General features: G+C 47.8%; 1 protein-coding gene across 1 annotated transcript in view; it reads right to left on the bottom strand.

The window, feature by feature from the left end:
- The window catches only part of LOC104497782 (RNA-binding protein 38), a 13,326-nt gene extending 1,744 nt beyond the window's left edge, over window positions 1-11,582 (bottom strand). The window contains exons 1-2 of the mRNA XM_010141062.1: window positions 11,465-11,582; window positions 10,808-10,862 (exon numbers count right to left, since the gene is read on the bottom strand). Of these exons, the coding sequence (XP_010139364.1) occupies window positions 10,808-10,862; window positions 11,465-11,582 (173 nt within the window). The remainder of the gene's footprint in view (window positions 1-10,807; window positions 10,863-11,464) is intronic.
- Between the last annotated feature and the right edge of the window lie 437 nt (window positions 11,583-12,019).

Below are 12,019 nucleotides of genomic sequence, written 5' to 3'. Positions count from 1 at the left end.
GGGGGGGGGTGGGCTGTCACCAGCAACAGGCATGCAACCACTGAAAGATCAGAGCCACCAAAAAAAAGGGCACACTGTGGAAAGCATCCCTTTGGCCACCTACTTGCTGCATCATGCAGGGCAACAGTACGAACCAAAGGCCATCCTGTGGAGAGTTTGTTCCAACCCTGCCTCCAAAACCAACTTGTTTTAGCAAACAAACAAAAGAAAAACCTAAGGTAAAACTCTGCAGAGAATTTATGCAGATTGAAATATTTTGGGGATTTTTGTGTGGATGTGTGTGACAGCACATTTTCAAACATGACCACTTTTAAAAGCCTCCCCCAGGGTTTTCACAAGACACAGGCCTGTACATGCCCAGACTGCTCTTCAAAGCCGAGGGCGGCTGCTCAGGGAGGGGCTATCCGACCCACCCGTCTGACCTCTGGGGCTGGAAACCCCAGCAGACTCACTGCACTGCCCAGCAGCGGGACCCAGTGCTCTGCTGCTTCATGGGGACTTACAGCCAGGGACCAGACGTGTCCACTGCATGAGTCACTGGCTGCCCTCGTCCCACTCGCGTGTCCATCCTAGGTCTCAGCCACCACCCACAATGTACTGGGGTCCACCTGGGGCTGGTCCCTCCTATCCAGCAGTTATGGGGCTGTTCCCATTTGTTTTACAACCAGCACTGGATGGTTTAACCTGCTCTTCAGGCAGGAGAAAGGCTTCTCACAAACAGCGGCTCATCTGAACTGAGTTTTCTCTCATTTTCCCACTCACAGATGCACTTTGGTTTTTCTTGAGGCAATTTGCATGATGACAGAATGATAGCTCTCCTCCACACACAAAGCAACGCTGCCTCCAGCATCAGGGTTCTTGGATATAATGAGGCCACCTCCAGAGAAGCAGCACCAGGGAGGAGGGAGAGTGGAAAGCAGCACCTCAACCTCTGGCTGATAAAATGCAAGACTGTGTTCAGAGACCAGAACCAACCCTGGTGTAGCGCCACGAGTGGGACTTCACAGCCCTTCGGTCCACCCATGTGCCTTACTCAGTATCACCCTGTGACTAACAGGAACGTGATGAGGTGGCAGAAATTCATCGAATCACTTTTGGTTTAGCTCTCATCTACACTGAGGCTGGCACGGCTGAAACGGAGCTACAGCTTATGCACCAGTTCACCAAGGACAATTAATGTCACGCTCTCACAGCAGCCTCTTCCAAGAAGCTGGGCTTAGTCCCAACCCAGAGGTTCCTCACACTTGGTCACCAGGGGGTTGTTTTGTTTTAAATAAGGCTGAGGTCCTCTCTTGCCTGCCAGTCTCGGGAAAGGCTCTGCAGAGACACACCCAGGCACCAGCCTATGCTACCGTGAAGGGCGAGATGAGCAGACCCCACGCATGCCTCTTGCTCTACCCCCTTGTAAACTGGCAGCTTGGACAACAGCCTGCATCCCAGACTGGTGACAGATGCTCTGGCTGCCTGTCACTTCTCCCTACATGTGGTGCCCCACTACTGCGCTTCCTGCTACTCCAGGGCTTGATAAAGTTAAAACCACTCCACAAAAAAACCAAACCACTCCAAAGAACGAATGCACAGTCCCCATGCACAGGACTCACTCAGAAAACACCTACTAGCAGGAGCAGAGGAGAAGCCTGCACTTTTCCTGCCCACAGGCATTTAGCCTGTGGCCACAAAATAGCCAGGAGGGTGGTCCAAGAGCCTCCGAGCAATCCAGCCTGAGCATCATCCTCTGCGAGCAGCTCCGCAGGTGACCCCTGATGTCCCTTGCTGCCACACAACTGCTCTTCAGAGCCGACACACACCATGCGGGGGACATGGCTGCGTGCGGGCCATCGGTCCAAGCGCACACTCCCAGCTCGTCCCCAAGAAACTCCGCATGTCAGCTTTGCTTTCACATACACAGCTTCTCCATCTCAGCTCCCAGGATGTGCTCCAGAGACAGCAAATCCATGACATCCTGCACTACTGTTTTTTTCTTAGCAAGGAAAAATTCCAGCTCTTTGATGCTACTTTAAATAAAAAGCACCATTAGCTGGGAAGACAATAAGTTCTCCTGTGCTCTGTTTCCAGAAATACATCCCAGCCCAATGCATACGCAAGTGCATATCACACACCACAGTTTACTGCGTTAGAAAATTACACTCAGTAACTCCAGAATCTGCTTCTGTGTAAAAGGGAAGGTTCTTTTGGTTGCGGGGTTTTAATAATTTAGCTAGAAACTTCAGTCAAGACATTATGCAGTTTGGACTTCTGAGTTAGGTGGACAGATGGCAACTCATCAAAACACACAACCCAAGGTAAGGTCACTTCGATGACTTGCAGCTACAAACAACAAAACAGTGCAGGACAATGAAGTTCTCTGCTGGCTATGTTTAGCATCCACAGAAAGTCTTAAAATATCTACCCCCCTTCCATTATTTCTGAAGATCTTTCAGCGGAAGAAAAAAAAAGCTCTTTTGGAGTTCTTTTTCTAGAAATCAGCAAACTCTAATCTGAATTTCTACAGAATGAGTCACATCTATTCTGTAAGATGCCTTTCCCTTCCTCCCTCCCTCTACGCAGTTTTCCCATGATAGGCCCTGCCAGCCAGAAGAGAACTTCATCTGGAATACACACATTGCGATTATAAAACATCACCAAGTGATCAGCCATGGCCACCACACATCAAAGTCATCCTGTGAACAGCAGGCGTATGAGATGCTTATGGCATTACGATTAATTGTTGGCAAAGGCCACAAAATGCAACGAGCACGGTCAAACCTAAGTCTAGAGCCAGCGGTGGCCACAGGAGGGACTCAGGAAGGCCGTTGCGGTGCAGGAGGGCAGCCGCGACCGCCATACTAGCCCACGTTCGCTTTCGAAGTCGAGAGCCGGCGTTGGCCACAGGAGGGCCTCAGGAAGGCCGTGGCGGTGCAGGGGGGCAGCCGGGACCGCCACACTAGCCCACGTTCCTAACTACATGGCATGACAGAATTGAAAGACACAGAACAAAAGAGATGGTTACAGAGCCATTGGCAGAGGAGATGCAGGCTCGGCTTCTGCTTTTGCTGTGCAAAATAGGAAGGACAGAATCAAAGCAGCCCATTTTTGGTGCAGTCCTGGGTGGAGATGTTCAACTGCATCAGGCGAGGCTTGCGGCTGCCAGTGCCCTTGGCTCCTGGGAGGTGCTGCCTGCTGAAAGAGTGAACTTTTAAAAACCTGTCATCACCCAGTTCTCCCCACCACACTGGCAAAGCTGCCAGGGGCAAGCTGCGGGGCAGGGGTTGCTGGTGGGCAGCCGCAGCTCCAAGGGCAGCCAAGAAGAAGGGATGGGTCGGATGGCCACATGTCCCACACCTCTTCCCAAATGGCAAGGAAGAGGAATGAGATAATGAGTCCCTCAGCAGCAGCTCTACCTGACAGAGATCATCTTGGAGGCACTTTATATACTTGATGATTTTATATCAGATTTACACCTAAAACGTGTTTTAGCTGCATATTCTCAGCTCTCTCCCATCCTGCAGCAATTCCTACGCGTAAGCAGCTCCTGCAAGCTGGGAAAACAGCAAGCTGGAGTTCCTGACCCCCTTGATCTCTGCCAGCCATGCTGGGAGCTGTTTCTGCTGCTTCTGAAGAGGTGGGAGACAACTGCAAACCTCTGTCAAGAGTGACACAGCATCACACAAACACTTGGGAAACAAGGAGAGACACAGGGCTTTTAGCAGCCTCACAGAGATAAGCACACAAATGCCACCACCACTACCAGCCTTTTACCCCTTGAAGAATAAAAGAAACAGAACCCTTTGTGTTTGCCAGAGAAGGCACAAATTCTGGCATTTGACCCCAGGAATTTGGCCTCCATTTCCCCTAGACTTGACCCATTAGCTGCTGCAGGGACACTCACACTGCCACAACACGTGATGGCAGGCAGCACTGGGCTTCGGTTGCTAAGTGGTACTGGAGAACAAGCTGAGCATAGGCACAGCTGTCATGACAGCAACGTGAAAGCTACCTCTGGTGAAGTTAACACTTCCAACCACAGCCTGAAGACTGAAGGTTTGAAGATGTATTTTGAAGAGAGTGCATGAGTTTAAGAGCACCAGACAGAAACTGCTCTGGGAAGCACACCCCAGCAACGCCAAGGAAAGCCGCTGCAGTCCAGGCACTCTGCACTTGCATTAGCAGTGCCACAACACCACCTCTGAGTTGGTGATGCACACATACAGCCCGAAGAACATCACTCCTGAAGGACACTCCCAAGCCAGGCCGGCGCATGGCCAGGGCAGTCTCTGCCTGCCAGGAAGGACTCTTGCTCCAGGAGGAGATCACGTACAGTTTATCTACGTACACTGTGGTGCAGAGCAGGACATTCATTGTGCCTTGACCTCTCCACCATCCATCATCATTCACTGATATGGGCTGGGCTTCAACTACTGACATGACAAACCTCCAAATCCTGAAATGCCCCTACTAAAGCTGATTTAAATTCACATTGAAATGTCAATGGCTTCTGCCTCATCAGCCAGCTATCTCAGCCAGCTTCAAGACAAGGATGAACTCCGCAGCAACGTGGTAGAGTATTTATCCTCATCTACTACAATATGACATGAACACAAAACAGCAAACCAATCAACACAATTTCTGGTCATCTTGTAATTGTCTGTCTTCTACTGGTCTTCCTACGGCCCTCTGAGAAGATATACATGGTAATCTGTGCAAGCAGGTACACAACTGGGTTTCCTGCTTCCCTGTTGGGACCAGATGTCACCACATTGGTGGAAATCACAAAGGAACAACAGACTGTCCCAAGCGGGAATCAGTACAGGAGGAAAAGTGAGTCTCTTGCAGGACATGGCGATAACCTCTGCTGGTTGCTGAGCCTACCAAAACCATTGCTCGAGAAATGTCAACTTAATGTCAACTTACGGGTACGAGAGCAATCCATGATTTCAATTTATTTTCATTTTGGCAGGCGAAAGAAAACTAAAGGAATAGGAGGCACAGCAATAGCTGAGAACCTATCACAGCCCAGCAATGCCCTCGTTCTACAGCACAGCACTAATACGTCTTGACTTCACAATACAACAAACTAATGGCCCATAGCAGAGGAAGGTGGATCCTACAAAAATAAGAAATGCCATTCCATAGCCAGTGCGGAGGTCTGGGGAAAAAGCCAAAAGAAAGAAAAAACTAAGAAGGTTGCAGACTGAAGATGAGCATACACCTTCTCTCACAGATCCAGTCCTTCTCAGCTTAACCAAGAGTCTGAGATCAACATGCTGAGCTCCACCGCAAGTTAGTCAGGCTCAGTAACATACAGCTTTATCCTCTGCATCTTGCTTCCCCCACACCCAAAGGAAAAAGGAAAAAAAAATTAATCTCAAAGGCATGTTGGGCCAGACCAAAAATAGTTTTGGAGAAGCAGGCTGAAAAACACTCAGGTAGCAGGAGATAACATCTGCCTGAAACAAGAGCCATCTGGCACCAAGGAAAAAGCCACATGGAAGTTTATCCACAACTACTCTGCTATTCAGAGAAGGAAGAAAAACAACACTGCTCTTGGAGTTATCAGCACAGCCAAACCAGAAATGAACTGAGAGAAGAAACAGAAAATGCTTCACATCAGTGCACTACAGAAGCCTGAGTCTCTCGGCATCAGCATGAGAAATTTATCAAACGCTCTTTCTTGGTCAGATGAAGTATTGTGAAGTAGAATGCTTTAGCTATAGAAGTAGCAATGACATATCTACTTTTGATAAAAGGAAGCCTACACAATAAACCAAGTAACTGCTCAGACAAGAAAGAAATTCCATTTTAAGTGTTTTGGCGAGCTCTGATGCCAGTTGTGCCTTTGTTGTTCTACAGTGTCTCAGATAACTCTTCTCCACACCTTCCTGCAAGCTGGAATCACAGGGCGGGGGGTGCGGCGAGCCTGCCTCAGCACCGCTTTCCCAGCCTCTGTTGCTTTGGCCAGAGCAGAGTCAGCAGCAGCTCAGCCATGACACTGGAGAGCTGAAACGGTCAAAGCTGGTGACAGGGAAACTGCAGGGGACAGCACAATCCTGTGTACAGGATTTAAAGACCGAGAAATAGAAGACTCGGTTTTAACTCTGAGGTCCACAACTTTCCATCTTTTGTGATCGCAGATTATATTTAGCTCTGGTATGTAGCTTGCTCCTATTTGCAGGGAACAAGTTCTTATATAAGTCATATTTAGAAGTGACCCAGTGTCCTTGCTACCAAATTATCAGCACAACAACTGTCTAGCCTCCTCACTGGTGTTCTCAGCTCAGAGGCAGGCCAGTCAGAGCTGCATTTATCGTTCAAATTACCTGGCATGTGTTTAGTACTACAGAGTTAGGAACCAGTATGCCAACAGCTGTGCAAAGGAAAGATGAGATCAAGTACGAGTTGGACTGCTCTGAAAATTCAGACACGTGCATGAATCTGGTGCATTGGGACTATGTGGCATCAACCAGATCAGAATAGGAGAATTTTGCAACTGCCACCCCCCAGCTCCTGCAACAAAAAGGATGGACTCGGGTCTCTGCTGCAAAAGAGGCTGCTCTCACACTGGTGGGGCTGAAGAGCAAATCCAAAGGCAATGGAATCGGGCAGAGGTGATGGCACAATGAGCCACAGGCTGTAAGGACAAAGCTCGAGCCAGCTCAGCCTGGCTCTCCATCACACACAGGCCTGTACCCTGCAAAAGGTTCACTACTGCCTTGAGCTTGGCACACCACTTACGTAGCCAAGTGTAAGGTCAGTAGGTCAGATCACGCTCTCCTTTTGCACTGTTCTACAGGCCCATCCTTGATGCAGGACATAAGCAAACTCCACCCAGAAGCAAAAATGAATAGCACAGCAAACCCTTGGGTCTGATAGCATCACCTGACACCTTGAAGATGTTCAAGAAAATTCACTGACCCATCTGATCTGTTTATAAATACATGTCTACTCTTATATAAAAAGAATAAAACCCCAACAAACCAAACCAAGAGCTCTGACTCAATCATTTGGTCTGAATCACAGTGGCCGTGCCCGAGAACTAGCAGCTGAAGCCATTTGGAAAATGGATTTGAATGTTTCTTAGGAAATTACACCCACCAAAGCTTTCATGTTATTGGCACATGATCAACAACAGGTGCCGGGTACGCCGCCCCCATGGGAACCGCTTGTGTGCAGCCGAGCAGGCTGGGGTCCTGCAGCCGGCCAGCTTACTGTAAGTGCTGCAATGGGAAGTTGGAGCTTGGGGGATGCCAGCTGACGGAGGCTGAGCACCACTTTATAAGCATAACCGCAGAAAGAAAAGATGAAAGTTTGTTTCCTTTTATTTTTAACCCAACAGAGAAGTTTTAAGGATAAACAGCTGCAAGGGAGGGTTGGCTGACAGAAAGAGGGACTTTCTTCACTTCCTAACTGCATCAGCATCAATGCATGAAATTTCAAACTCATGAAATTTAACTCTTCCTGTTGCTGCCTGAGACCAAACGTGGGCCAGTCAGGGAGCCACCAAAATGTGCAACTACACAAGGATGGGCAGGGTGGTCTCTGGAGCCGTGACATCCGATGTGCAGATATGGAAAGAGCTAGATCTTGCTCCAAGAGACAGCTCTATGTTTCCAAGAACTCAGTCACTGGTAGATCTCCCACACAGATAGCTCCTTCACTGAGGCACAGCCACAGGAATGCATCAGCCACACGCTGTTGCTCGCATCCAGAGCAGCAAATACAGCTGTGAGGAGGAGAACCAGGGAATCTCCGTTCCCTGCACTGGCCCAAGCCTGTCTCAAGCACTGGCATCACAGAGGAGACGACCAAAAGAGGGGCACCAAGCAGCTCTGCCACATCATCATGAACTCCTGGTCAAGTGGTCTACACAGTTGCTCAGAGCAACTTCCAACAAGTCTCATACACCTCTCAATTTCTTAAATGGGACACTCTGTGGTAACAGACAGTGACATTTGGACAGAGAGATTCTCCCCCTTCTCCGATCTCCTAAATGCAGCTCTGTGCTGGCTGGTAGCTGCAGGGACACGCTGTGGCACTGCCTGCTGCCTCCAAGCAAAGCACAGTCTGTAAGCTCCAGGCTAAGGCCCCAGGCCCAAAGCTGCTCCCCTGAACTCAGAAGCCAGATCTCCAAGTCCCTCTGACACAGACACATCCTCTGCCTTACACTACTGCTAAGATCTCCGGTTACGACAATCTAGAGACTACCTTTCAAAACAGTATTTACTACCTACTCCATGCTGTCTGCTGTGAGAGTGCCTCCCCTGGCAGGGCAGCAGGAGGAAGGAGAGAGGCTCTTGCTCTTGGTTTCTCTTTCTGTTCTGCTTACCCCAGGCAATATTTACAGTTGCATTTAGGTGCCTGAGGGGAAGCCTTCAGTTTATAAATAATCCTCACTGATGTTTGGGTAATTTTCATAGTTTCCATTTACTTCAGGTTTCACCAAAAACGGCACTTTGTGGCTTGATAGCTGGAACATGACTGGCTGGCTTTCTCTAGCAGTTAATGGGTTGTTCATTCATTTCTTCCTTGCCAAGTCCAGCTTGCACACCTAGTACCTCATGTCCTGTAACAATCGTCTTTTGGAAACCACACGCCGGCCCCTGGGCACAAACACCTTGCAGAGCCAGGAACTGCAGGAGGGAGAACTGGGGGGAAAGCAGACGAGCCACTGAGCTTCATTTGGGGAAGGTCAGGATCCACTCCACCCAATGCAGAGCAAATGGGCAACAGCAATGTGATGAAGCTTCCAAAAACAGATAGACCCCAATAAAGTCCTCATCTATCCTCAAATCCCACAGAGGGCCAAGGACATGGTGGGTTCAAGGGAGTGCAAGAGTGGAGTCTAGCAGGCTCTTTATTTTGTTGATCTACTGCTGAGACAAAGAGGGAACCAGCAGCCAAGCTCTGTTGCTTGATTAAGCACCTGATGCTCTGCTCACGAGCCACAGAGCAGTCCCAGTTGTGGTGCTCAGGTAAATGGCTCCACATTTCCAGTCATTCTGCTGCAGCAGCGACTGCAAAGCAACGGAATTGTTTGCTGATGCTTGCAAATAATGATATATAAACCCTCCCTCCAACCGTCCAGTCTCCTGGTTCCTGTCTCTTGGCAACTGATAAATAATTTATAGTGCTCTCTGCTGTATGTGCTAACTGCAGCTCTGCTGGTTTAATGATGAAACCAATGCCTAAGAACTGGAACAGTAACCGTCTAGATCACAAGGAACACGTAGTCAGTTGATCCCACACTCCTCTGTATGTGAAACTAAACCCAAAGTGTTCAAAAAGAAAAACTACATTTTCCAGGGCTGCAGCTGCTGGGTAGGAAAAGCACCCACAGGAACAGCAGATAATCTGCAAGAGGAACAAGCGTGTGCCAGCACTCCTGCCAACGCGAGGCACTTAACGTGCTTCATCATTTTCCTCTTTTCTGTGAGCATGCATGAAAAAACTCATTAACAGGCTGGTTTTATTGTCAACTCGTGTGCAGTTTGGGGTTCACATCTCAAAGGTACCGCTGCTGCCTCCTTTGGGGGCTAAGAAAGCTGTTGTAGTGCCCGTGCAAGGAGAGCTATGAAAAAACAGCATCTTGTCCACGTGGACTACTGTGGCTCTTGCACCAAAAAAAAGAGACTCTTCATTTCGTGACAGATGTTCTTTGAGTATTTCCAAGAGAGCTGTAATCACTTATGAAAACTAGCATGTTTGAACCATACGCTACACACGTACACTGGGTGTGCGCTATTGTGGCAACGCAGTCTTTTACATCCATAAACTCAATGGAATGAGATTATCCAGTTGGCAACAGCGGTCATAAGGGCAGGAGTGAAAGTTTCTGTTTTATATTGCAGATTTTTTTTTCCTTAAAAAAAACCCCAAAACAACCTCACCCCAAAAAAGCACAAGCAGAAAGCAGGGAAGGGTTGAAGCACTTAGGCTGACCAAGGCCAAAATCCCATCTATTTATATTAGAGTCACACAAAACCACCACAGAGCAGCACTCAAAAGCTTTAAAAAATGCACCTACTCTCTTCATGCTCTTAGAAAATAATAAAAACCCTATCAATATTCACATTCTGAAATGGTGTAAAAAAGAACTGCATCAATCATTAAACAGTTAAATGAAGGCAGTATGACAGTCACTATTGTTCTCGTGAAGCACACTTGTCTTTTGCCGAGCAGCTGCCAGATCCTATTAGATGTATAAAAAGAGGACTTTTCTACCCGAGTAGGGATGGTATAAGCTATTGAAAAGAGCAGACAAAAGCCCACTTTTGCAGACTATTCAAGCCTTGTCTAACATCTGTCCAAAATCAATTTTTGACCTAATGTTACTTTCATTAAGTAACAGACTTTGGTTCCAATGCAATTTGTTTTCTAGGATAAAACTGTATCCTGGGCATTATTACGTGGGAAATGGCACAGAGGAAGCACAAGATCTTATTTAAGAAACATGAGAACAGAATTTGCTTAATTGTTTTGACACCTTAAGCACTATAATAGAGAAAGTATTTTCCATTTATTTAAATTCTTGTGGATTCTTGAAGTTCACAAAGCAGTAAGCAATGCATTGGGTTTATTATGACTAAGATTTACTGATGATAAAGGAGGATCCTTGGGAATTACATTGAGCTGACAAATGCACAAAACTTCTGAAATCTTCACCAGACATAAAGCCCCCCCCACATTAACAACAGCTGTTGAAACTGTCCAGTCCTGATGGCTAAGGCTTTTTTCATGCATTTTAAATAATGAGGAAGTTGATTCATGAATTCGATTTCAAACAGATTGTTCAAGAACCATTTCCACTTACCCAAAGGGTCTCTGAATGAAGGCTGGATGGAGCTGCTGCACACCTATGGTGAAACCTAAAAAAACATTCAGAAAAAAAGAAACATTAATGAACGGCATCCATTGTACCATTCAACACCTAATATACACGTATATTTACATCTTCGACCACACCTACGTGCATTTATCTGCTCTGCATGTGAGCAAATCCAGAGCCCCATTAAGAAGCAAGTTTGTTTTAATATGCGTGTGTGATATGCACGAGGACCAGATGGGAATTCTGATTAAAAAGCAGTGTGAAAGTGCTGTCATGGACCAGACAATGGGGCACCATGCCGTATTTTACTTGTTGGGTGCTGTGGTCATTAAACTGAAGGGCAGAATGATGGAACGGATTTTACTGTTGACACCGGTGTAATGAAGAGAGTACTGGGAAAACACATCAGCCATGGAAGAACACAGCTTTAATTCAGTTATGTGAACTTAGGTGCAGAACACTAGAGTTACGGGGACAAGTCAGATTTGGAAGAGAAGGTCTACACAGCGTCCTCAGTCAACTGTCAGAGCTACAAGGGATAAATGCACATCGTCAGATCAGATGAATCCAGCTGGAGTAACTTGTTTCCTTGTCTTACAAGTTATTCTAATAGAAAGAGATGGGATCTCCTGGATGCCTCACCAGTTTGAATACTCCTTGGTTTTGCTCCCAAATATGCCAGGTTCACATTTGCTTTCCTGCCATCAATGATAGGGTTTGGGTCTTTGCACGCTCTTTCAGCTGCGGCTCTGTCTGCCATGGTCACCTGGAATCAAGCACAGCCTTGTTTGTAGCAACAGCACTTCGTAAACACTCCAGCAACTTAGTGGAGTTTATTTATTGTTCTATTTTGAATCGCGAGCTGAACTCCACTTCACACAGCCTCACTTGCACAGCAAGATGGAAAGGGCTCCTGGGGGCTTGATAGAAGAGAGGGCTCTCCCCTTGCCAAGTTACTCCGCTGGGCTTTCACCAGTTGTTTTCCTTTGCCTTCCCACCTCCTCCCCCGCGCTTTTTTAAGAAGTCGGTGGAGCCAGTCCCAGAGGACCCCGAAGCAGAGGCAGTTCGGGGGAGCTGGCAACCCAGGGTCGCGAACCACGCGCGATGCGGAGAGCCAGGGTGGCACAGCGCTGAAGCCCGCAGAGCAACAGGGCGGCGGGACCGGGGGAAGGAGGTGCTGAAACGAACGGCACGACC

The sequence above is a fragment of the Buceros rhinoceros genome, unplaced genomic scaffold (assembly GCF_000710305.1).
Source record: "Buceros rhinoceros silvestris isolate BGI_N320 unplaced genomic scaffold, ASM71030v1 scaffold14558, whole genome shotgun sequence".
Lineage (NCBI taxonomy): Eukaryota > Metazoa > Chordata > Aves > Bucerotiformes > Bucerotidae > Buceros > Buceros rhinoceros.
This window is presented reverse-complemented; position numbering and strand designations above follow the sequence as displayed.